Below are 23,421 nucleotides of genomic sequence, written 5' to 3' on the forward strand. Positions count from 1 at the left end.
ATTGAAGAATGCTGTTGGTAGTTTGATAGGGATTGTGTCAAATCTGTGTATTGCTTTGGGCAGGATGGCCATTTTGACAATATTAATTCTTCCTAGCCAGAAGCACGGGATGAGTTTCCATTTGTTAGTGACCTCTTTAATTTTTCTTAAGAGTGTCTTATAGTTTTGAGGGTATAGGTCTTTCACTTCCTTGGTTAGGTTTATTCCTAGGTATTTTATTCTTTTTGATGCTATTGTGAATGGAACTGTCTTCCTGATTTCTCTTTCTATTAGTTTATTGTTAGTGTATAGGAAAGCCACAGATTTCTGTGTGTTAATTTTGTATCCTGCAACTTTGCTGAATTCCGATATTAGCTCTAGTAGTTGCGGAGTGGAGTCTTTAGGGTTTTTTATGTACCATATCATGTCATCAGCAAATAGAAGCACTACAATTTTTAAATGTGGGAACAGAACCATTTAAAAATATATGTGATCGCCATTTGTAGCATTGCCACTTTTGTTGTTGGATTTGCATGAACTTGTATCAGTTTTATTTCTCTGTGCTTTGAGGCTGTATCCAAGTGAAACAGAATTGAGTTCAAAGGCATAACCAGCAATGAAATTAAATTGGTAAAAAAAAAACTAAGAATAAAACCCCTGGACCAGATGGCTTCATCGCTGAATTTTATCAAACATTTAAGTGAAGACCAAATACCCTTCCTCCTTAAAGTTTTCCAAAAAGTAGAAGAGGAGGGAATACTTCCAAACTCATTCATTCTATGAGGCCAGCATCACTCTAATACCAAAACCAAACACACCATAAAAAAAGAAAATTACAGACCAATATCCCTGATGAACACAGATGCAAAAATACTCAACAAAACATTAGCAAATCAAATTCAAAAATACATCAAAAAGATCATCCATCATGATCAAGGATTTATTTCACGTACGCAAGGATGGTACAATATTAAAAAGTCCATCAACATCATAAACCACATCGACAAAAAGGACAAAAACCACATGATCATCTCCATAGATGCTGAAAAAGCATTTGACAAAATCTGACATCCACTCATCATAAAAACTCTCAACAAAATGGGTATAGAGGGCAAGTACCTCAACATAATGAAGGCCATATATGACAAACCCATAACCAACATTATACTTAACAGCGAGAAGCTAAAAGCTTTTCCGTTAAGATTGGGAACAAGACAAGGATGCCCATTCTTCCCACTTTTACTCAACATAGTACTGGAGGTCCTAGCCATGGCAATCAGACAACACAAAGAAATAAAAGGCATCCAGATTGGCAAGGAAGAACTCAAACTCTCACTGTTTGGAGATGACATGATATTGTACATAAAGAACCCTAAAGAATCCATTCCAAAACTACTAGAACTAATATCTGAATTCAGCAAAGTTGCAGGTTATAAAATCAATAATAGAAATCTGTTGCATTCCTATATACTAACAATGAACTAGGGGAAAGAGAAATCAGGAAAACAATTCCATCAAAAAGAATAAAATACCTAGGAATAAACCTAACCAAAAAGTAAAAGACCTATACCCTGAAAACTACAAGACACTCATGAGAGAAATTAAAGAAGATACCAATAAATAGAAATATATCCTGGGCTTACGGACAGGAAGAATTAATACTGTCAAAATGGCCACCCTGCCTACAGCATTCTATAGATACAATGCAATCCCTATCAAAACACCAACAGCTTCTTCAACAAACTATAATAAATAGTTCCAAAATTCATATGGAACCACAAAAGACCCCAAATACCCAAAGCAATCCTGAGAAGGATGAATAAAACTGAGGGGATTACGCTGTCCGACTTCAAGCTCTACTACAAAGCCACAGTAATCAAGACAATTTGGTACTGGCACAAGAACAGACCCATAGACCAATGGAACAGAATACAGAACCCAGATATTAACCCAAGCATCTATGGTCAATCAATATATGATAAAGAAGCCATGGACATACAATGGGGAAATGACAGCCTTTTCCACACTGGTATTGGCAAAAACCGAACAGCTACATGTAAGAGAATGAAACTGGATTATTGTCTAACTCCATACACAAAAGTAAACTCAAAATGGATCAAAGACCTGAATATAAGTCAAGAAACCATAAAACTCTTAGACAAAAACATAGGCAAAAATCTCTTGAGTATAAACTTGAGCAAGTTCTTCCTGAATGCATCTCCTTGGGCAAGGGAAACAAAGCAAAAATGAACAAATGGGACTATGTCAAACTAAAAAGCTTGTGTACAGCAAAGGACAACATCAGTAAAATAAAAAGGCATCCTACAGTATGGGAGAACATATTTGTAAATGACATATCCAACAAGGGGTTAACATCCAAAATATATAAAGAACTCGCACACCTCAACACCCAAAGAACAAAAAACCCTATTAAAAAATGGGAGGAGGATATGAACAGACACTTCTCCAAAGAGGAAATTCAGATGGCCAACAGGCACATGAAAAGATGCTCCACATCACTAATTATCAGAGAAATGCAAATCTAACAATGAGATATCATCTCACACCAGTTAGGATGGCCAACACTGAAAGACTAGGAACAACAAATGCAGGCAAGGATGCAGAGAAAGGAAAACCCTCCTACACTGCTGGTGGGAATGTAAATTAGTTCAACCATGTGGAAAACAATATAGAGGTTCCTCAAAAAAATACAAATTGAAATATCATTTGACCCAGGAATTCTGCTCCTAGGAATTTACCCAAAGAAAGCAAGACCTCAGATTCAAAAATACAAATGCACCCTTATGTTTTCGGCAGCACTATTTACAACAGCCAAGATTTGGAAGCAACCTAAGTGTCCATCAGTAGATGAATGATAAAGAAGATGGGGTACATATACACAATGGAATACTATTCAGCCAAGAGAAGAAAACAAATCCTACCATTTGCAACAACATGGATGGAGCTAGACGGTATTATGCTCAGTGAAATAAACCAGGCAGAGAAAGACAAGTGCCAAATGATTTCCTTCATTTGTGGAGCATAACAACAAAGCAAAACTGAAAGAACAAAACAGTCGCAGACACACAGACTCCACGAAGGGACTAGCAGTTACCAAAAAGAAGGGAGTGGGAGAGGGTGGGTGGGGAGGTAGGAAGAAGGGGATTCAGGGGTATCATGTTGGTACACATGGTATGGAGGGGTTCATGGGGAAGACAGAATAGCACAGAGAAGACAGATAGTTATTCTGTGGCATCTTACTACACTGATGGACAGTGCCTGCAATGGGGTATGGGGGGGACTTGATAATATGGGGAATGTAGTAACCACAATGTTCTTCATGATCAGTGATACCTTAATTTAAAAAAAGGCATAACAAGCATGCATATCTCTTAAGTTCAACACTGTATTTTTATTAGATTTTGTAAAGCATGAGGAACAATAAAGGTTATGGCACTAGGAGTGACACCATGAGTGCTTTAATAGTAGAATGTTGGCTATCATGCAAAGAATGGATAATATAATAACAGTTAGAGATGGGAGTGCTAAAAACAGGAGTGAGATATTGGGAAAGTATTACAACAGTCTAGGTCAGGAGACAGCTTTACAGAAGTCCAGATTCCTGGGTCCCACTACTGTAGTAGTAGGTTCAGGTCTGGGTCAGTAGGTTTACAGCTAATTCTCATAATCCTAAGTGAAGCGCTAAATACAGATGTCTGGTAGTGAGTTTGGACATCAAAGGGAAGAACCTCAGTGTGACACCTTTAAAGAATATCAAAAACTCATAAAAATTACAAGCTGATGCTTCATTTTTACCACAAATGAATACCGACTCACCTGGATCAGGGTCATATTTTAGGTGCAGTGGATGTACAACAGGATGGTACCGCTTCTAAACAAAATAAAAATTAAAAGAGATTTAACCACTTAATGTCTCATATAAACATTTCCTTTCGTCAATATAAGCAAATATACTATTAGTAGTACTACTCTTTTGAAAACAACACACACACACACAGATACTAAAATGTGAAGGGAAAGGAGATCAAACTGATTATAACTTTTATAGTACTGCCACCTACTGCGTACACTACGAAATAGCACCATAAAAATCTGTAGGAAAGCAAATTAAAAGACAGACTGAATTTTCTGTTCAAAGTACAGTCTCCAAATTATGAATGGAATGTTTTTCAGAGGTTCATTTTAAGACAAGTGTTTGGAACTCAGAACTCATATTCCCACAGAAACTCTGACTTGGAAAGTGGCTAGGCCACTATCATGTCAGTATTCTAAAGCCTACGCACCCTGTAATACACTGCAATGCACCACGACTATAGTAAGCAGCAGAACTATAGGAACAGGATCCACAATTCAGGCAAAAAAGAAACAGGAAAATGATCCTCCTTACTCTTACCCAAAACTCACAGGAGCCAAAAGGTTTTTTAAAAGGCTATCTTTCGAGAATGAAACTGGATTATTGTCTAACCCCATACACAAAAGTAAACTCAAAATGGATCAAAGACCTGAAAGTAAGTCATGAAACCATAAAACTCTTAGAAGAAAACATAGGCAAAAATCTCTTAAATATAAACATGAGCAACTTTTTCTTGAACACATCTCCTAGGGCAAAGGAAGCAAAAGCAAAAATGAACACATGGGACTACATCATGCTAAAAAGCTTCTATACAGCAAAGGACACCACCAATAGAACAAAAAGGCATCCTACAGTATAGGAGAATATATATCTGACAAGGGGTTAACATCCAAAATATATAAAGAACTCACATGCATTAACACCCAAAAAGCAAATAACCCTATTAAAAAATGGGTGGAGGATATGAACGGACACATCTCCAAGGAAGAAATTCAGATGGCCAACAGGCACATGAAAAGATGTTCCACATCACTAATTATCAGGGAAATGCAAATTAAAACCACAATGAGGTATTACCTCACATCCGATGGGATGGCCAACATAGAAAAGACTAGGAACAATAAATGCTGATGAGGATGCGGAGAAAGGGCAACCCTCCTACACTGCTGGTGGGAATGTAAACTAGTTCAACCACTGTGGAAAACAGTATCGAGGTTCCTAAAAAAACTAAAAATAAAAACCATTTGACCCAGGAATTCCACTCCTAGGAATTTACCCTAAGAATGCAGGCCCCAGTTTCAAAAAGACGTATTCACCCACCCCATGTTTTCACAGCACTATTTACAATAGCCAAGAAATTGAAGCAACCTAAGTGTCCATCAGTAGATGAATGGATAAAGAAGATGTGGTACATATACACAATGGAATGTTATTCAGCCATAAGAAGAAAACAAATCCTACCATTAGCAACAACATGGATGGAGCTAGAGGGTATAATGCTAAGTGAAATAAGCCAGGCGGAGAAAGACAAGTACCAAATGATTTCACTTATCTGAGGAGCATGAGAACAAAGCAAAAACTGAAGGAACAGAACAGCAGCAGACTCACAGAACCCAAGAATGGACTAACAGTTACCAAATGGAAAGGGACTGGGGAGGGAGGGAGGGAAGGGAGGCATAAGGGGAATAAGGGGCATTACGATTAGCACACATAACGTAGGGGGTGGCATGGGAAAGCCAGTATAGCACAGAGAAGACAAGTGGTGACTCTATACCATCTTACTATGCTAATGGACAGTGACTGTAATGGGGTCTGTGGTGGGGACTTGATAATGGGGGGAATCTAGTAATCACAATGTTGTTCATGTGACTGTATATTAATGATACCAGAAAAAAAAAAAAGAAGCTATCTTTCATGTCTTCACCCCATCCATTTTGCATTAATACTTAAAACTTTCCCAGCAATACCTCACCTAGGCCTGCCAAGCTTTTCTTTTCTGCAGGACTGATTACTAGGTTTCTGGGGGGGAGGACAGGGTAGTATCAAGGAAGGAGACACTGGGAAAAATACATTTTGAATATTTCCCTGAGGAAACTTTAAAAGGCAGAGGGAGGATAGAATGAGGTATTTCCCTGAGGACTAACTGCTATGGAAGAACAAAAAGGAAAAGGTCTGCTTATAGTTATTTCTCATAGAATGATGACTAAAATGTTTTACATAAAATACCCACCTCTATTGCCTAAAGCAATTCTTGAAAGGAAAGTAACTGGAGAATTTATATGTGGGAGTGTGCTAATAAAAACTAAGGACAAACAACACAGCATCATCTAAAGCAACATGCATTTCTCACTCCAGAGGCAATGCCACTCCAAGCACACCTACTCCTGCCCCATCATGGTTTCTGAAGCAAAACAAATTATACACAATTCATAAAGCAAACTTAGGTGTTATGAACAGGTAGTCAATCTGTTATCAATTTAACTAGAGGGTTTTCCAAAATACATCAACAAGTACAAATGTGACAAACACAAATAACAAATAGTAAGAAAACGCTTAAAAGATAAATTTCTTTCTCCTTTCTGGTTTCAGAATTATAAAATCATTGTCATTCTACCATCTTCAAGTTCTATTTTAATAAAAGCTGTATTCAAAACCTAGTGTGACTTAGAACAGGAAAAAAATCTTACAAGAGACCAACAGTAGTAACTGAAGCAGGAAAGACAAAAAAAAACAAAATGTCATTTAGCTCCACATGAATCTTATAATTTTTTTATTGTAGTAAAATAAACATAACATAAAATTTACTATTTTTAAGAAAGGTAAACCATCTTACCAGAATTTCTTGTTTTTCTTTTATTATTTTGACGACACATTCAAGAATCTTTCTGGGATACTGCTTACGTTTTGTGGCCAAATCTACTATGATTTCATCAAACTGATCTTCAAGTACTTTGATATCTGAATCTATTTCAAGGGAGAAAAAGCAAAAAGCTCCTTAAAACACATTGTTTACATTCTATATGGAAATGTACGTAAACTAAATTTAGTCAACACAAAATAATTAAGGAAAACAAATACAGCAAGATAATTGATGACCCCACTTTGGTAACTGATTCATTTACTAATGTAACTAACAACCAATTACTGAGCATCTATGGGGATTCAGGCCTAAATGAGAAAAAGAAGATGAACATAACATGATGCCTGCTCTCCTAGAGGTCAAGATTCACTGGAAGAGACAGACAGAAAACTGCAGTAATTTGATAAATACAGCAGAGGTATGAAGGAAATAATGGACACACAACGATGGAAAACTAACTGCCTGGGCAATTTAAGACTTTAAAGTGAAAGTAACATTTGAGCTGGGCCTTGAAATGAAGTGTAAATCCATTAGATAAGAAATGGCAGGGAAAATGTGGTACATATACACGATGGAATATTGTGCAACCATAAAAAAAGAAATCCTGCCATTTGCAACATGGGTGAACCTAGAGCATATTATGCTAAATGAAATAAGCCAGGCAGAGAAAGAAAAATACCGTATGATTTCACTTATTTGTGGAATAAAAAAACAAAACAAAACAAAATGAACAAAATAGCAGTAGACTCTTGATAAAAACTCTCAACAAAATGGGTATAGAGGGCAAGTACTTCAACATAACAAAGGCAATATATGACAAACCCACAGTCAGCATCAGACTTAACAGCGAGAAGCTGAAAGCTTTTCCTTTAAGATCAGGAACAAGACAAGGATGCCCACTCTTCCCACTTTTATGCAACAAAGGTCTGAAGGTCTTCACCACGGCAATCAGACAACACAAAGAAATAAAAGGCATCCAGATGGGTAAGAAATTGCAGATGACATGATATTGTACATAAAAAACCCTAAAGAATCCATTCCAAAACTACTAGAATATCTGAATTCAGCAAAGTTGCAGGATACAAAATGAATACACAGAAATCTGTTGCATTCCTATACACTAATGATGAATTAGCAGAAAAGAGAAATCAGGAAAACAATTCCATTCACAATTGCATCAAAAAGAATAAAATAGGTAGGAATAAATCTAACCAAGAAAGTGAAAGACATATACCATGAAAACTACAAGACACTCTTGAGAGAAATTAAAGAGGACACTAATAAATGGAAATTCATCCCATGTTCTTGGGTAGGAAGAATATTGTCAAAACAGCCATACTGCCTAAAGCAATATACAGATTCAGTGCAATCCCTATCAAAATACTGACAGCATTCTTCAACGAACTGGAACAAATTGTTCTAAAATTCATATGGAACCACAAAAGACCCTGAATAGCCAAGACAATCCTGAGAAGGAAGAATAAAGCAGGGGGTATTACACTCCCCAAATTCAAGCTCTACTACAAAGTCACAGTAATCAAGACAATTTGGTACTGGCACAAGAACAGACCCATAGACCAATGGAACAGAACAGGGAGTCCAGATATTAACCCAACCATATATGGTCAATTAATATAGGATAAAGGAGCCATGGACATACAATGGGGAAATGACAGCCTCTCCAACAACTGGTGTTGGCAAAACTGGACAGCTGCATGCAAGAGAATGAAAACAGGATTACTGCCTAACTCCATACACAAAAGTAAACTCAAAATGGATCAAAGACCTGAATGTAAGTCATGAAAACATAAAACTCTTAGAAGAAAACATAGGCAAAACTCTCTTGAATATAAACACGAGCACCTTTTTCATGAAAACAAAAGCAAAAATGACCAAGTGGGACTATATCAAACTAAAAAGCCTCTGTATGGCAAAGGACACCATCAGTAAAACAAAAAGGCATACTGCAGTATGGGGGAATATATTCATAAATGACATATCCACTAAGGGGTTGACATCCAAAAGAAGAGATCATGCACCTCAACAACCAAAAAGCAAATAACCTGATTAAAAAATGGGCAGAGGATATGAACAGACACTTCTTCCAAGAAGAAATTCAGATGGCTAACAGGCACATAAAAAGATACTCCACCTCGCTAATCATCAGGGAAATGCAAATTAAAAGCACAATGAGGTGTCAGCTCACATCAGTTAGGGTGGCCACATCCAAAAGACAAACAACAACAACAACTGCTGGCAAGGATGTAGAGAAAGGGGAACCCTCCTACACTTCTGGTGGGAATGTAAATTAGTTCAAACATTGTGGAAAGCAATATGGAGGTTCCTCAAAAAACTTAAAATAGAAATACCATTGACCCGGGAATCCCATTCCTTGGAATTTACCAAACAATACAACTTCTCAGATTCAGAAAGACATATGCACCCCTATATTTATCGCAGCACTATTGACAACAGCCAAGAAATGGAAGCAACCTAACTGTCCATTACTAGATGAATGGATAAAGATATGGTACATATACACAGTGGAATATTATTCAGCCATAAGAAGAAAACAAATCCTACCATTAGCAACAACATGGATGGAGCTAGAGGGTATTATGCTCAGTGAAATAAACCAGGCAGAAAAAGACAAGTACCAAATGATTTCACTCATCTGTGGAGTATAAGAACAAAGCAAAAACTGAAGGAACAAAAGAGCAGCAGACTCACAGAACCCAAGAAGGGACTAACAGTTACCAAACAGAAGAGACTGGGGAGACTGGGCGGGAAGGGAGGGATAAGGGGATTAAGGGGCATTATGATTGGCACACATAATATGGGAGGGCACGGGGAAGGCAGTACAGCACAGGGAAGACTCTATAGCATCTTATTTTGCTGATGGACAGCGACTGTAATGGGGTATGTGGTGGGGTCTTGATAATGAGGGTAATCTAGTAACCACAATGTTGCTCATGTGACTGTATATCAAAGATAACTTAAAAAAAAATATTTTCCATTCTAAAAAAAATATATAGCAGTAGACTCATAGACACTGAGAAGTGACTGGTGATTCCCATGGGGGAGGGGAGGGGTAGGTGGGTGGGAAGGGTAAAGGTGATAAAGGGGCACAAAAATTCTCAATCACAATATAAGTTGGCCATGGGGATAGTAATACAGCATGGAGAATATAGCCAATGATTCTGTAACATCTTCCTATGCTGACAGATAGTAACCACACTAGTGGGAATGTGGACTTAATAATATGGGGACCTGTTGAACCACTGTGTTGTGTACTTGAAACCAGTATAAGATTGTATATCAAAAGTATTTTAATTAAAAAAAAAAGGTAGGGGGAAAAAATAAGGGGATAAGCATTTTAGGCAGAAAAACAAGATCACATTTACAAGATCACAGAGTCTTTGGGAAACAGAAAAAGTTCTAAATGGTTGCAGGATGAAGTAGGAGGAAAGGATGATAAAGTGTTTATGAAACAGACTGTAAAGGGCATTTAGTATCAGGGATCCTACCAAGTTTTGACTTTACTATGTGCTGAGCCAAAGCTGAGACAGTAGCAGTAAGTAAAGTAGCTGGACCCGAAACTGGAGCAACAGGATAAATGGGAGGAAAAAGTAAAAGATGCAGTGACTTTAGAGTTTTTTTGATTTAGCTGTAACTACTTACCAGTTGCTTCTCTATGTTTCAAACTAATAATCATGAAACTTTAGCAGAATGAATAATCACCTGGGGAACTTGTCAGAGCGCAGCAATTTTGATTCAGTGGAGGTCTCCACAATGGGGCCCAGAAATTAAGCACCCCAGATGAAATGAATGCAGTTGATACAATCAACCTGATTTTGCAATCATTTTAAAGAGTGACAAATGTTAAGTAGTTAAAAATACTAAAGAGCTAGGTCCTCAGCCTGCCTGCTCTTACATTATATGTGTTCTGCTATGGCAAAGTCTATGATAGAAATGGATCTATTTATTTATTGGGTAGAAGCTTCATTAGGGAGAAGTCTTAAACATGGCATATATTTCTGGAAACATTTTAAGACATTGCTGATATATATCAGCATATATACATAGATCATCATGCATTCAGGTAAAGATTAAGGAGGTATATCAGGTACGGCCTTTCATTGGGGTAAAAACCATTAAGTCCAACTAAAATACTTCTCTTGAGAGCATTGTGAGAGACTAAATTTTAATCTTTCCTCTCAATCACTAACCTGAAAGGAATATTGTACTATTTCACAAAATTTCACAAAAGACAAGTCTCCTAGCTAAATCTTCTATGTACAAAATGTAGGACAATGGTTTCTTAGTGCCACCTAATGATAAAGCTGCAAGACTGAAATATATAAATAATCTGAGCAGGAAAAAATTATTCATTAATTTAGCAAGTATTTTTAGTGGGTGCTTTCTATAAGCAAAGTGAAATGTTAAAAACATAGTGATGAAAAAAACTTATATAGTCCCTGCTCTCAAGGAACTTACATTTTAATTCTCAAATGTGCCTGGTCAAGCTGTCTGAAATCAAGTCCTTTCAGAGACAGAAATGTTTTCACTTGTATGTTCATTCATTCTTTCATTTGCTGATTCATTCATTTATTCATTTATATGATTTCCGTGAACAAAACTGACAAAACTCCTGCCCTTGTTAAGCTTACTTATTGCTCCTAGGTATTACATCAGACACAATCCTATTAATTCTATCTACTGAACATCTCTTGCACCCGTCTTTTCCTCTCTTTTACCATTGTCTTAGGGCAGGTCTTCACCATCTTTTGCTGTACTAATGCAATAACTTTGATAAGGTCTGCCTGCCTTGAATTTCTACTTCCTCCAATCCATCCCTTACACCACCAGCAGTTATCTTTCTAAAAGAGAAACTTTTTCATGTTAAATTCTACTTTTAAAACCTTCACCAGTTGCCTAGTGCCTACAGGATATATTCCTTAGCATATTCTACAGGGCTCTATATGACTGGCTCTAACTTAATCTTCTGGCCACATCTGCCTTTAGTTTTCCTAATTCATTTCTGACATTTTTCAAATATATACCTTTGCACATGCTGTTTTCTTTGATTCTTTTGTCCCTCCTACTTCCTTTCTGTCTAGCACACTCTCATTTATTATGTGCATTTAATTTAAACAACAACCTGCCCTATTAGGTCTTTTCCCACTTCCCAAAGAGTAGTGAGATTCCTTATCCATTTCCTTTCATTAATGATGAGTTCCTAAATGGTTAAGAACCATGTTTTTTCATCTATTTCCCAGCACTGGGCATAGTGCCTGGAATTTATCAAGAACCCATAATAGATGGTAAAAGTTTAACATTCTCAACTATTTCCCACCATAGTTACAGGAGGACAAAGGGATAAAGAATAACCACACTCTACCCAGGCTACCAACCTGTAGGAAAATATGTATCTTAACCTACAAGTTGATGAATTATACTGCTAAAGGCAGTCTGGGAGAAATAATAAAGCAATTCCGAAGTGACTTCACAGAACAGAGTCAGCTAAAGACACGGTAAAGGCTGACTAGTTTGAAAATATCCCTAGGTGTTCCCTCTCCCCTACTAATTGACAGTCTGTTAGTGTTTGGGAAATTTGGTATTAGTGTTTTTACTGTTTTAATAGGTAAACCAAAAAGTGAATTTTGGTGACATTGAAGAGATAACTATAATAATCCCAAGGATTAAACAGTGAAATCTTCTAGGCAAAGTATTATCTTAATGTTGAGAGGAAAAATTATAACCACAGAGGGTTACTTGATGGGTCTGAAATCAGCTAAAGGGTATAAAGGGATCACCTAAATAGCTAGCACTAAATTCAAGCGATGCTGTTCAGATCTCTGTAATTTCTCCATGGGGACAGACAAGACACGCCGGCCCTCTTATCAGAGCAGCCCTTCTCCCGGACACGGCTGGGGGCTCTGCCTCTCTTCCCACACCGATCGTTCTTTTTCTATTACAGGTTTTTCCTTCCTACACTGACCATTTTCTTTCTATTAAAACTTTGACTTCTCTAAATACGTCAACACCATTAGTTAGGGTACAATCAAGTCTGCTTTGGATCAGGGAAATATTCTGCCTTTTTAAAGGAGGTTTCTCCAAATATTGACCTCTTACAGTCTAACTTTGTACTTCCAAGGGCACCTCCCTATCTACTCTGGGGATCACTTTTAAAAATTTTACTTGATTTACCAAGTGTTAATGATAGGAATTCTCTGGTCCTGTTTCTTCATCTAGGGATAGTTCTACAGTATTTTCCAAAAACTACTGACAAGCATACTTCTGAAGATTAAGCAGATAAAAGTCTTCTTGAGAATGTTAGACAGCATATGTAAAGGGTCAAAGTATCTGCTTTGTGGTTTGCCTCAGACTGTGACTTCAAGTCTCCTTAGATTTTCTTTTATCCCCAGTAATGTTTTAAAAAGAACTGACACTGAATATGGGGACTAAAAACTAGCACTCAAAATAAAATTAACTACAAAAAACACTCAGAAATAACAGAAGGAAAAAGTTAAAACACATACCCATAGAAGTATCTGAAGCTTCCTGCCACGCTTGCCCATTAATGCTTACATTCTCTTGCACAGCTGATTCAAAAGTCTGAAATAAATTCACAGTCAAATCACTAAAAATAACTTTAGATACTGAATTCAAACATTTTCTCAAAATAACAATTTCAGATTTGTAATAGAGAATATGAAGAAAAACTGTAGACTAGCCTATTATGTTAGTATACTCACTCTTACCAAGATTCCATTTATATCAGTGGTTCTACCTACATTTTAGCTCTGACAGCCATTATGCTATCTATGAGCAAATCTGACGCAAAATTTTAGAAGAGTCTTAAAAACAAAAAGAATTTCTTTCTTAAATGAAAGAAACAATAAAAGCTAACAAATTCGGGCTCAATTGAATCTCAGTAAGTACTACATATGCTGCTGAACAAGTATATTAGTGAGAGGGAAAATACACATGCTTTTAAAAAGTGAAATTAATTTCTACTTTGAAAAGGACTGCTTCTTTTACAGGTACACTGAAGTGTGTAAAGAGGAGATTACTGAGATCTGGGATTGCTTTAAAATAGGAATTGCAACAAATTTTTGAAAACTGCTAAATTTAGTAATGGATCTATGGGTGTCTGCTCTACTAGCCTATTTTGTTGTAAGGTTAAAAATGTTCATAGTAAATGTTGCCATTTGTGACCTGGACAGACCTAGCCAGGGAACTGTGGAGGTAAAATGGGTAAGAAGAGACAAGTGCATGTGATTTCACTGACATGTGGAATCTAAAAAAATGAAACAAATGAACAAACAGAACAGAAAGAGACTCTTAGATACAGAGAACTAGTGGCTGCCATAATAGAGGTGGGTGGGAGGACAGGCTAAGTGGGTGAGGGAGATAGAGGTACAAACTTCCAATTATAAAATGGCTAGGTCACACAGATCAAAAGTACACCATAAGAGTAGACTCACAGACACGGAGAATGGACTGGTGGTTACTATGGGGGAGGGGCTGGAATGGGTGGGTGAGGAGGGTGGTGAGGGGGATAAAGCGGAATAAAAATTCTCAGTTATAATGTAGCTTGGTCATGGGGATAATAGTACAGCATGGAGAATAACCAATGATTCTGTAACATCGTCCTATGTTGACAGATAGTAGCTGTACTAGTTGAGGTGAAGACGTAATAATATGGGTAACTGTTGAACCACTGTGTTGTATACTTGAAACTAATATAAGACTGTATATTTAAAAAAATACAGCATAGGGAACATAGTCAATGTATCTTTGTATGATGACAGTAACTGCACTCACCATGGTGAACATTTAGTAATGTACATAACTGTCTAATTACGGTGTTGTATATCTGAAACCAAGACATAATATCAACTATACTTCGATAAAAACATACATACATAAAAAATACATACATAAAAAATGCTATTGTAATAACTTTGGTGACAGATGATGACTGTGCTTATTGTGGTAATATTGCAGTCATACCAATTTTATTTTTAGAATATGTTACTATATTGTATGATTTTTGGATAAAGAACTGTCACTATAATAAAGCCTCTGCCTTTTATCTGCTTTCTTATTTACAACAAAGCAACTGAATTCCCTTGGCAGTTTAAGTCTTGAAACCTTTATCTTCTAATTCACTTTATCATCCATTAAATAAGGTACAATAGGTTAAGTTCCTCTTTTTCTGTAAGATAATTAAAGGTTCTAACTAAACACTTCTATAAAAGGGCAGATTCTAAGATCATTACACAACTAAACAGTCTTCTCCCAAAAACTACTAAGAGTTTCCTGAGATATGTCTCTATTCTTCCCCTGCTTGCAAGGTAAAAATAAAAACCAACGTACACAAAATAAAAAAAAAAACCCAACGTATACAAAGCTAAAATATAGAATCATAACCCAGGGAATGTTTCCTCAATCTTCTTCCACTTAACCTGTACTATTTGCATTGTGATGTCTCACAGTCACAACTGTGCTGCATTATAAGCTTCTAAACTTTCCTACATACAGACTGTATACTCTTGACAGGCACCGATCCCTCAATTTGTTATCTCACCCCAGAAAACGATCTTTTTCAAAGCTTGGAAAATATTTCAGAAAAGGAGAAATGCATTATAAAGGCGAATGTGTGATCTTAGTGAAGATTATAATCAAGACAGCTTCCTTATCTATTTCAGAAGTAGGAAAAATATTTTCTCTCTCTTTACAAGATGTTGCAAAACACGCAAGAGGAAAAACCGCAACTCTTAGACTTCCAGAATTACCCTTTAATAGAGAATTCTTCAGAGTCTAGGTCTGCAATAGGGGGGCCAATAGCCACTTTGTGACTATTTTGGTCTTAAAGTTAAGACTACTCCGAAAGACAATGAGCTGTTAGCTTGACACACCAGATTTGTAAAGCTTAACACAAAGGAATGTAAAATATCTCATTAATTTTTTTATTACCAGCTAAAACGATATTTTAGATAATGTGGGTTCAATAAAATATTAAAGTTGATTTCACCAACTTTTTCCTAATTTTACTTTCAACTTACATACGGTGCTCGCCTTGTGTGTTTCCGCACAAACCTAGCCTAAGTGACTAATACCCAGCTGACAGTAGCATCTCCTTCGTTCTCGGGCTATTTCTACGGGAGCTTGGGGCACCGCTAACCCTGCCAACATGGCGCAGGACCCTCCTGAGCCTTGACACCAGGCTGTGCAGTAGCGGGCGAGGAGACGCGACCTACCCACTGCGCTTCTCGCAGCGCCAGATCCCGAATCTCCTCTGGCAGCGCGTCCCCGAGATTTTGCACGAAGCCGCCGCACAGCTCCAGCACGTCCGTCACGGCCCGCTTCGACGTGCAGCGCACCCGGAAGTCCTCTCGGGGGGTGGCGAAGACCGAATCCCGGGCGTCCGTCCCGGCTACTCCTTCCACGGCGCGCGGCGGGCACACGGCCTCCAACTCCGAAACGGCCGCCATTTTCCCAGTTTGAAATGTGGGCGGGAACTCTAGGAGCGAAAGGGCGGGTTCCACAGGGGGAGGAGCCCGCGTCCAGCCGGAAACTCACCCCGCGCAGCCGCAGTGTTCCGGATGAGACTCAACGGAGAGTGGGCGGCGACCGTGCTTGCGGCGATGGGGGCGGGGGGCACAGGGAAGGTGGACTGTCGCTGCCGCCTCTCCGCGCCGGACTCTACGGCGCACGTGAAGGCGAGGCCGGGCCCGTGGGAGAGCGGAGGCCGCCGTCCTTTGTATCTTTGCTTTCTTCCCTTACGGGGAAGCCCCACATCCTCCCAGGCCCCTATCTGGGGCCCTGCGTGACTTGCTCCTGACTCCCTGTGTAACCTCAGTGATACCGATTTTTCTCCCCGATCCTGAGTAGCGATCAGCCCTCTGTCTGGTCCACACATGTCCCCCAGCTTGCAGGCCGCAGGACAGATCAGTGAAAGAGGCTTCACTCGCCTTTTGTTTAATGGTATCATTCATTAATATACAATCACATGAGCAACACCCTGGTTACTAGATTCCGCCCACTGTCAAGGCCCAACCACATACCCCATTACAGTCACTGTTCACTCGCCCCTTTTCCAGAGAAAAGGAAGCTGCCAGCTCTCCTGTCGCTCACTGTGAAAAGCCTTTGATTGATCTCTTCGTACAAGTCATGTAGGCTACGCTAGAACACGTGGGCTGGAATAAAACTTGGCTACTCTGCTACCAATGCCCGTCAGGGAGACACAGGCTTGATTAAATGTTAAGATTCACGCACAGGAGTGGCGCCTGGTCCTTGAACTCACGTATGGTTCCTTTACACGATCCCCTGTAACACAGTCCTCCTAGTTTTGTTTCCTGAACTGTCCATCAGGGGCCGTTCCTCATCTGTAAAGAGTCATCAGGCAGAGGACCGTCCGGCACTTCTCTCTGGAGATGTTTCCTTTTCTCAGTGCAGGGGAAATAAATCCTTACATTCGCCCTCTGGTTGTGGGTATAGGGGCCACGCTGAGCCCTTACGAAACTCAAGGGAATATTTAAGCGGCCATGGACGACAAAGGGTTGGAGAGGAAGGAAGGGGGTGGTGACTCTGGCAAGAAAAACTGATCTGAGAAATGTGCCGTGTATGACAATGGAACTGCATGTTTCTTTAACAAATGCATTAAAAAGTTTTGTTTTCTGTGGCCAAGTTTATGTTTTGATACTTTAATTTTCTAAAAAAGGATCACTATGTATTTACCATCAAATTGTTTAGCTCATCTCAGGTCACATTCAGTGGAAAGGAAAGGCTGGGGACTCTGGGGGAACAAACTTGGACCGGCCCCGTGCCAGACGCCAGGCTGACCATGGTTTCCACCGGGCTGCCTCCTGCTGGGCTGTGACGTCACACAGGGCATGGAGCGCCCGCCCTCCCTCCTCTCTCCTGCCCTCAGCCTTGTCCCCTTGCCTTTCCCTGAGGCCTGGCTTGGCACTGCTCAGAGAGAGAGCTTTAAAGGGTTTTGGTCCAGGACAGGGGTTCTGGATCTGAAACTTTTACTTTGTGCCAAGATCTAAAACGCTGACTCTTTTCCATCTCTATCCTAATGTATCCGCACGGACTTTGAATAAACTCCTGCAGGCCAAGCCCACATCAAGCTTTTCCGCTCCTCTCCATCCCATGTTCGTGGTTGCATTCAAGAACTTTCTCTGCGAGCAGTACTCACAGACCTGCTGGAGGTGCCCTCCGAGGAGACCGGGTTGCCCAGGGAGCATCCTGGCGCGTCCTTCTGGCTCTCACCCCAGAAGCGTCTCTATGTGTCTCATCAGAAACTGCTCTCAGGCAGGAACTGACCCCGAGGCTGTCAGGGCCAGGTGGGACAAGCTCTAATAATAATAGCTACCACTGCTTGACACAGTATGTTCCACAATGTACATGCAGTATCTCACTTAATCTCACAGAACTTTAATCCCCATGTTACAGATGAGGAAGTGAACAGCTTAGAAGTTTCCTGAAGGTCTCATGGTTGACCTCTCTAAAGTCGGAACTTATGCTTTTTAACGATAAGCATTCTGAGCCGGAGTGTGTACGTGTATGTGTGTGTGTGTGTGTGAGAGAGAGAGAGATAAAATACAAATTAACATGAAATCTACCATTGTAACCATTTAAGAGTATACAAACCAAGTGTCCCTCAGTGTATTCACAATACTGGATAACCATCACCACTAACTAGTTCCAGAATTTTTCATCCCCTGAAAGGAAATCCTATGCCTTTTAATCAGTCATCCCCCATTCTCCCCTCCCTCTAGTCCTAGGCGACCACCAGTCTCATGTCTGTCTCTATGGATTTGCCTCCGTTGTGTATGTCATATAAGTGGATTCGTACAATCTGTGGCTTTTTGTATCTGGCTTCTTTCACTTAGCATAATGTTGTCAAGGTTCATCCATTTTACAGCATGTGTCAGTACTTCGTTTCTTTTTATGGCTGGGTAACATTGTACTGTGTGAATACACCCCATTTGGTTTATCCATTCATCTGTCAATGGACAGGTGCGTGTATCTTCACAGCAAGATAGCCTTTATCATCAAGGAATAAATCTCTAAGGTGGGATTTCAGGCATAACATCAAACTGGAAGGTGAGGGAGTTGAGAGCAGAAGTCTTTCTCAGATCTGTCGAGTAACAAATAAGAAATCACATGTTCTCTGACTAGCTCTGTGGGACAGCAGTAAGGCAGGAGGTATAATGGTACCCGCTCCCCAAAGGTGTCAAGGTTTCCAAACCACTTCTGCTGGAGGGCATCTGGCAGGCTCCTGGAATGGAAGCTTACAGCTCAGGTTTATTTCCTGCCCTCCTCATTTCAGTGGGGGAGGAGAGAAGAATGTGGAGGTGTCTTAAAAGAATACGTAGGTTTCCATACACAGGCTGATGAAAGGAGAAACTGAGATGACTCCCCAGACAATTTAACCGCCAGTTCCTACCGACCACTGTCTGAAGCGGTCATCCTGGATTCTCTCCAGAACATATATATGCACATAGCATTATACAACTTGTGATAATGCACTGATTTTATCCTCTTCAAGGTAGTTAAATCAGTCCGGTTTGGAAACATTTGGATGGCCCAAGCTTTCTCTGTAAGCAAAGTACTACAGCGGTTCAGAACAAAGGCTTTACACCTGCGTTCAACATGGGATGTTAGCTACAATACCAAACACAGTTCATTCTCATGATCATATGTGAAGAACATAACGCAGCACCTCAGCAGACCAATTTTTAATGTATTATTAAATAAGGTCAATATCATCGTTTACTGAGTCTTTTTGAAAGGACTGGCTAAGGACCAAGACTGGGTTGTTTGATGTTTCTGTCCTAACCCATCATCTTACGTGACTATCTACTGTTTCCATTTGCTGTATCAAAAAAGCATCCACCCAATTTTCCCTGTTGAAGACATTTCTACCTTGGTACCCACCTCAGGACATGGCAGGATGGGCCTGTCCTCTGCAGGGCAGTGGGATGTTTGGGGGTGAGGATGGTGGCCCCGCCCTGAGGGCTTGGCTGAGGCGTGGAACAAAGGGGTTTGTGACAATGACAGGTCATAAAGGGCAGCAGAGTATAAATAGGGCTGCGCAGGGGGGTTAGGTGAGGAGTTACTTCTCTCAGCTGGACTGTAGCTCACAGCATCTGAGTTTGTCAGAGGCAGAGGTGAGATACAGTAGAGCGCGAGCGCACCGTACATCTCAACACACTTACAGAGATTCCGGCTGGCATCCAGCACCTGCTACCACTCCCACAGCCATCACCTGCACCCCCGCCCCCACCTCTGCCTCCAGGAGGCTCTGAGGCCAGGGGAGTTGGGTACTGCAGGGTGGGGTGCTGTTGAGAGACCTGCCGGGGAGCCACCCGTGCCCAGGAGCACCGCTGTTCCATCTTCTGTCAGCGAAGGGAAGACCCAGGGACCTGCCTGCCTAGCCAGCACTGCTTCCTGTGGTAACGGAGTCGTGAACAGTGAGTCTCTGTTTCCGTGTTACACGGACCAGAGGAGCCCCAGGATGGGCATGTTCAACACCACCATGGGGCCACTGCAGCGACAACTGCGCCAGGGAGAATTTGACATATTCAAGTCTGTCCCCATGTTTGAGAGCGACTTTATACAGATCAGTAGATGGGGAACACTGAGTGATGTGCACGGGTGTGCCCCAATCACGACTGTGGGCATTGCAAACACCAACCCCTTCAACCCAATACCAGACATCATGCTGCTGGCACAACCTGTCCGTGATTGTGAAGTGCATGTGGTGTGTGGGCAGGGCACCCAGGAACAAGAGCAAGGAGATACAAAGACCTTAGAGGTCACCAGGCTCCTCCCCTTGAAGTTCATAAGGATCTCTGTTCACAACCGTGACAAACAACAGCTGCGCGTGAAGCTTGCTACTGGCCGCTCCTACTACCTGCAGCTGTGTGGCCCTCCGGACAAGCAGGAAGAGCTCTTTGGCCACTGGGAAGAGCTAATTTACCTCCTGAGGCCCCCAGTGGAAGCTTACAGCAGCACCCATGCCGTTCCAGCAGCACCTGCCAGCAAAATCGGTGGAGAAGGAACTGCAGTGTCAGCTTCTCCGACTTCCACTCCAACCTTGCAGAGGGAGCAGGCTGGGAGTCAGCCACGCCTGTCCCCCGGCAGCACTGAGGCCCCCACAGGGAGAAGGGAGAGCACGCAGGAGGGCGCACTCCGAAGCTCCCCACCCCGCACCCCCACCCCAGCTGCCAGCTGCCAGAGGGCAGGTGGGGAAAAGATACCCCACCAACCAGGGGACAGCACCTCAGGCAGCCTGAGAGCCCCCAGAGAGGAGGAGGAAGGCCGCCGCAGCTCCGCGCACAGCAGGCATGACACCACCTGCAAGGAGGTCAGCCCTGCCCACGCCCCCACCGCTGAGGAGTCCAGAGCCTCTCACAAACCGGGTGGGACAAAAAGTGCAGGTTCCTGGCCTGAGATACACGGCAGGATCGGCTCGCTGTGGCACAACATCAAAGCCAGAGTGAGCGGCCTCACCCAGCCACAGAGAAGTGGACACCCTGGATAGGACCTGCTGGGAGACCATCACAAAGAGGACAGCCAGCGACTGGAGGCAGCTGGGAGCAGACCCTGGGCCAGAAGCCACAGGGAGGACCAGGGCTAGGGAGGGGACCAGGGCTCAGGACATACCCCTGCATGTTAAATAAAAGATAAATGAGAAATACACTGAGAATGTGGCATGCTGCCTTCTGTCTGAATTTCCAGGTCAGTAGCAGTGACCTCACAGAGGATGCCCTGAGGTCATCCGGGCTGCAGCCTGGGACCCCAGTGCCAGCCAGGACAGCCCCCACCCCACACCCCTGCTCAGCAGAGCCCACAGGACAGCTCCATCTCGCCTCAACCCCTTTCGGGCTTTGTTCCTCAAGGCCTTGGCTGAGAGTCAGACTGTGGCCTGGGAAGCTCCACCCCTCCACACACCATCTCCCTATTTTTAAAAACATTTGTTCCCTTGAGGGCCCATAAGTAAAGCAAGAACAGGACTCCTGCCCTTGGGCACCAGTGGGGAGGAGCGGAGGAGCAGCATCTGCTGGGAGGCAGAACTGGGAGGACTCTCATCTGGACTTAGCACTTCTGGAGCTCCCAGGCACCCTGCAGCCTGCAGACACACGAGAATGCTTATAGTAAAAATAATAGCCAAACACTGGTTTCTGGAGGTACTTAGCCCCAGGATTTCCTTTCCCGTAACTGACAAAAGCACAGTACCTGACCCAAGATCCCACACGTGCTGACAGCACTGAGATGCGAACCCGGTTTGGCTCTGGGCTCTGAACTGCTCACCACGCAGCCTCTCCGTCTGCCCATATGCGACCGCATTAGTCACAGCGTTCCCGAGGCTGAAGCCCCAGACTTTACCTCAAATGAGTCTGAGCCCCATTCTGGTCCGTGCTGTTTGATGGCTGCAGCCAGCGATTTGCGCCCTGTCCAGCCATTCACTGAGGTTGTAGATCATGAAGGAAACCCATGGCTTGAGGAACTGAGGAGGCTCTAGGCAGGCCTTCCTCACGGTAGAAACGCAGCAGGCAAGCTGGATGTGCAGGATGGCAGCGTGGTTAGGGCAGAGTTCCATCTAATCAACAGTAATAATTACTGGGCGGATGCTGTTTAGAGTGAGATGTTATAGGCATTTTTGTGTTCATGACTGCCTTTAATCCTTAAAGCAACTGCACAGGCAGCTATTAGTCTCACTGTATGGGGGAAGCAGACCTAGAAAGGGTGAGTAACTCCCCAGAGGGCACAGCGGGTTCACCTCTTCCTTCTGTCAGGCCCTGGCACCTCTGCTCTAGTCTGCTTGGTCACCACCCTCCTGGCCCCTAAACCCACCTTCACTGAAATTCCTTCGTTTGCATTCTCAGGATCTTTCTGTGCTTCTGCTCCTGCTCAGACCGTCAGTGCCTCCAAAGCCAGGGCTGTGTTTCCTAGTTCTCTCTCTGGCCTCCTGTCTCCAACGCTGAGGACCCCATGTGAAGTTCTTCATAAGGTGGGTCCTTGGTAGATGCTCCAAGTTCATGACTGTGTTTGTATGTGCAACTGGGGTTGCTGGAGGAAAGGCAGAAATGAGGGAACAGCCAGAACCCAAAGCCAAAGGAGAGATCCTCTATCACTCCACAAAACTCCTTGCTTGCAATATGCATAATGCATGACCTTCCTAAACACCCCAGGAAAATGCCTGCCTGTGAGTGTTCCAGACCCATGGTAAGCAGTCTGGGGTGGCTCGACAAAAGCTTCTGGACTGGTGGGAAGGAAGTGTAAGCTGGGACTCCCTGCACCAGACCAGGTGAACTGCAGGAATGTGTGGCCATGGGGAGAGGAGGTACAAGGGGACAAGGCAGCGTTGGGGGCAGTCCTTTGAGTTCTGGCCCCTTTGAGGGCATGGGAGAAGAAATAGAACAAGAGACAAGAAACGAGCAGTCAGACTGAGAAGCTGAAGCCTGGCAACTTTAGAGACAGACTCCCACATCTTAGAGCTGGGGTCAGGACGTTATGGCCCCCACCTGCCTGTTCTTGTCCGGCCTGTAAGCTAAGAAGGCTTTCTATAGTTTTAAATGGCTGAAGGAATTCAAAAGCAGAATAGTATTTCAAGACACCTGAACATTCCATGAAATTCAAATCTTCACCTCTATGGATAAAGTTTTATTGGCTCCGAGCCAGG

General features: G+C 42.0%; 2 protein-coding genes across 3 annotated transcripts in view; one reads left to right on the forward strand and one right to left on the reverse strand.

Moving 5' to 3' along the window:
* LOC118971833 (kinetochore-associated protein NSL1 homolog) overlaps positions 1-16,249 on the reverse strand; it is a 32,946-nt gene extending 16,697 nt beyond the window's left edge. Inside the window, exons 1-4 of one of the 2 annotated variants that reach the window (XM_073217061.1) lie at positions 15,983-16,245; positions 13,256-13,331; positions 6,687-6,817; positions 3,817-3,871 (exon numbers count right to left, since the gene is read on the reverse strand). In XM_073217061.1, the coding sequence (XP_073073162.1) occupies positions 3,817-3,871; positions 6,687-6,817; positions 13,256-13,331; positions 15,983-16,216 (496 nt within the window). In that variant the 5' untranslated portion in view covers positions 16,217-16,245. Of the gene's footprint in view, positions 1-3,816; positions 3,872-6,686; positions 6,818-13,255; positions 13,332-15,982 lie in introns of both variants that reach the window. The other variant, XM_073217063.1, reaches the window with a different exon arrangement.
* Positions 16,250-20,108: 3,859 nt separating this feature from the next.
* LOC140844305 (Golgi-associated RAB2 interactor protein 4-like) lies at positions 20,109-21,437 on the forward strand. Its single transcript, XM_073215749.1, has one exon. The coding sequence runs from the start codon at positions 20,251-20,253 to the stop codon at positions 21,277-21,279; it is 1,029 nt and encodes a 342-aa protein (XP_073071850.1). The 5' UTR covers positions 20,109-20,250; the 3' UTR covers positions 21,280-21,437.
* The last annotated feature ends 1,984 nt before the right edge of the window (positions 21,438-23,421 follow it).

This window comes from Manis javanica, chromosome 11, assembly GCF_040802235.1.
Source record: "Manis javanica isolate MJ-LG chromosome 11, MJ_LKY, whole genome shotgun sequence".
In the NCBI taxonomy this organism is placed as follows: domain Eukaryota; kingdom Metazoa; phylum Chordata; class Mammalia; order Pholidota; family Manidae; genus Manis; species Manis javanica.

Coding starts and splice junctions, on each gene's coding strand:
- LOC140844305 (XM_073215749.1), top strand. CDS start 20,251: ATGGGCATGTTCAACACCACCATGGGGCCACTGCAGCGACAACTGCGC.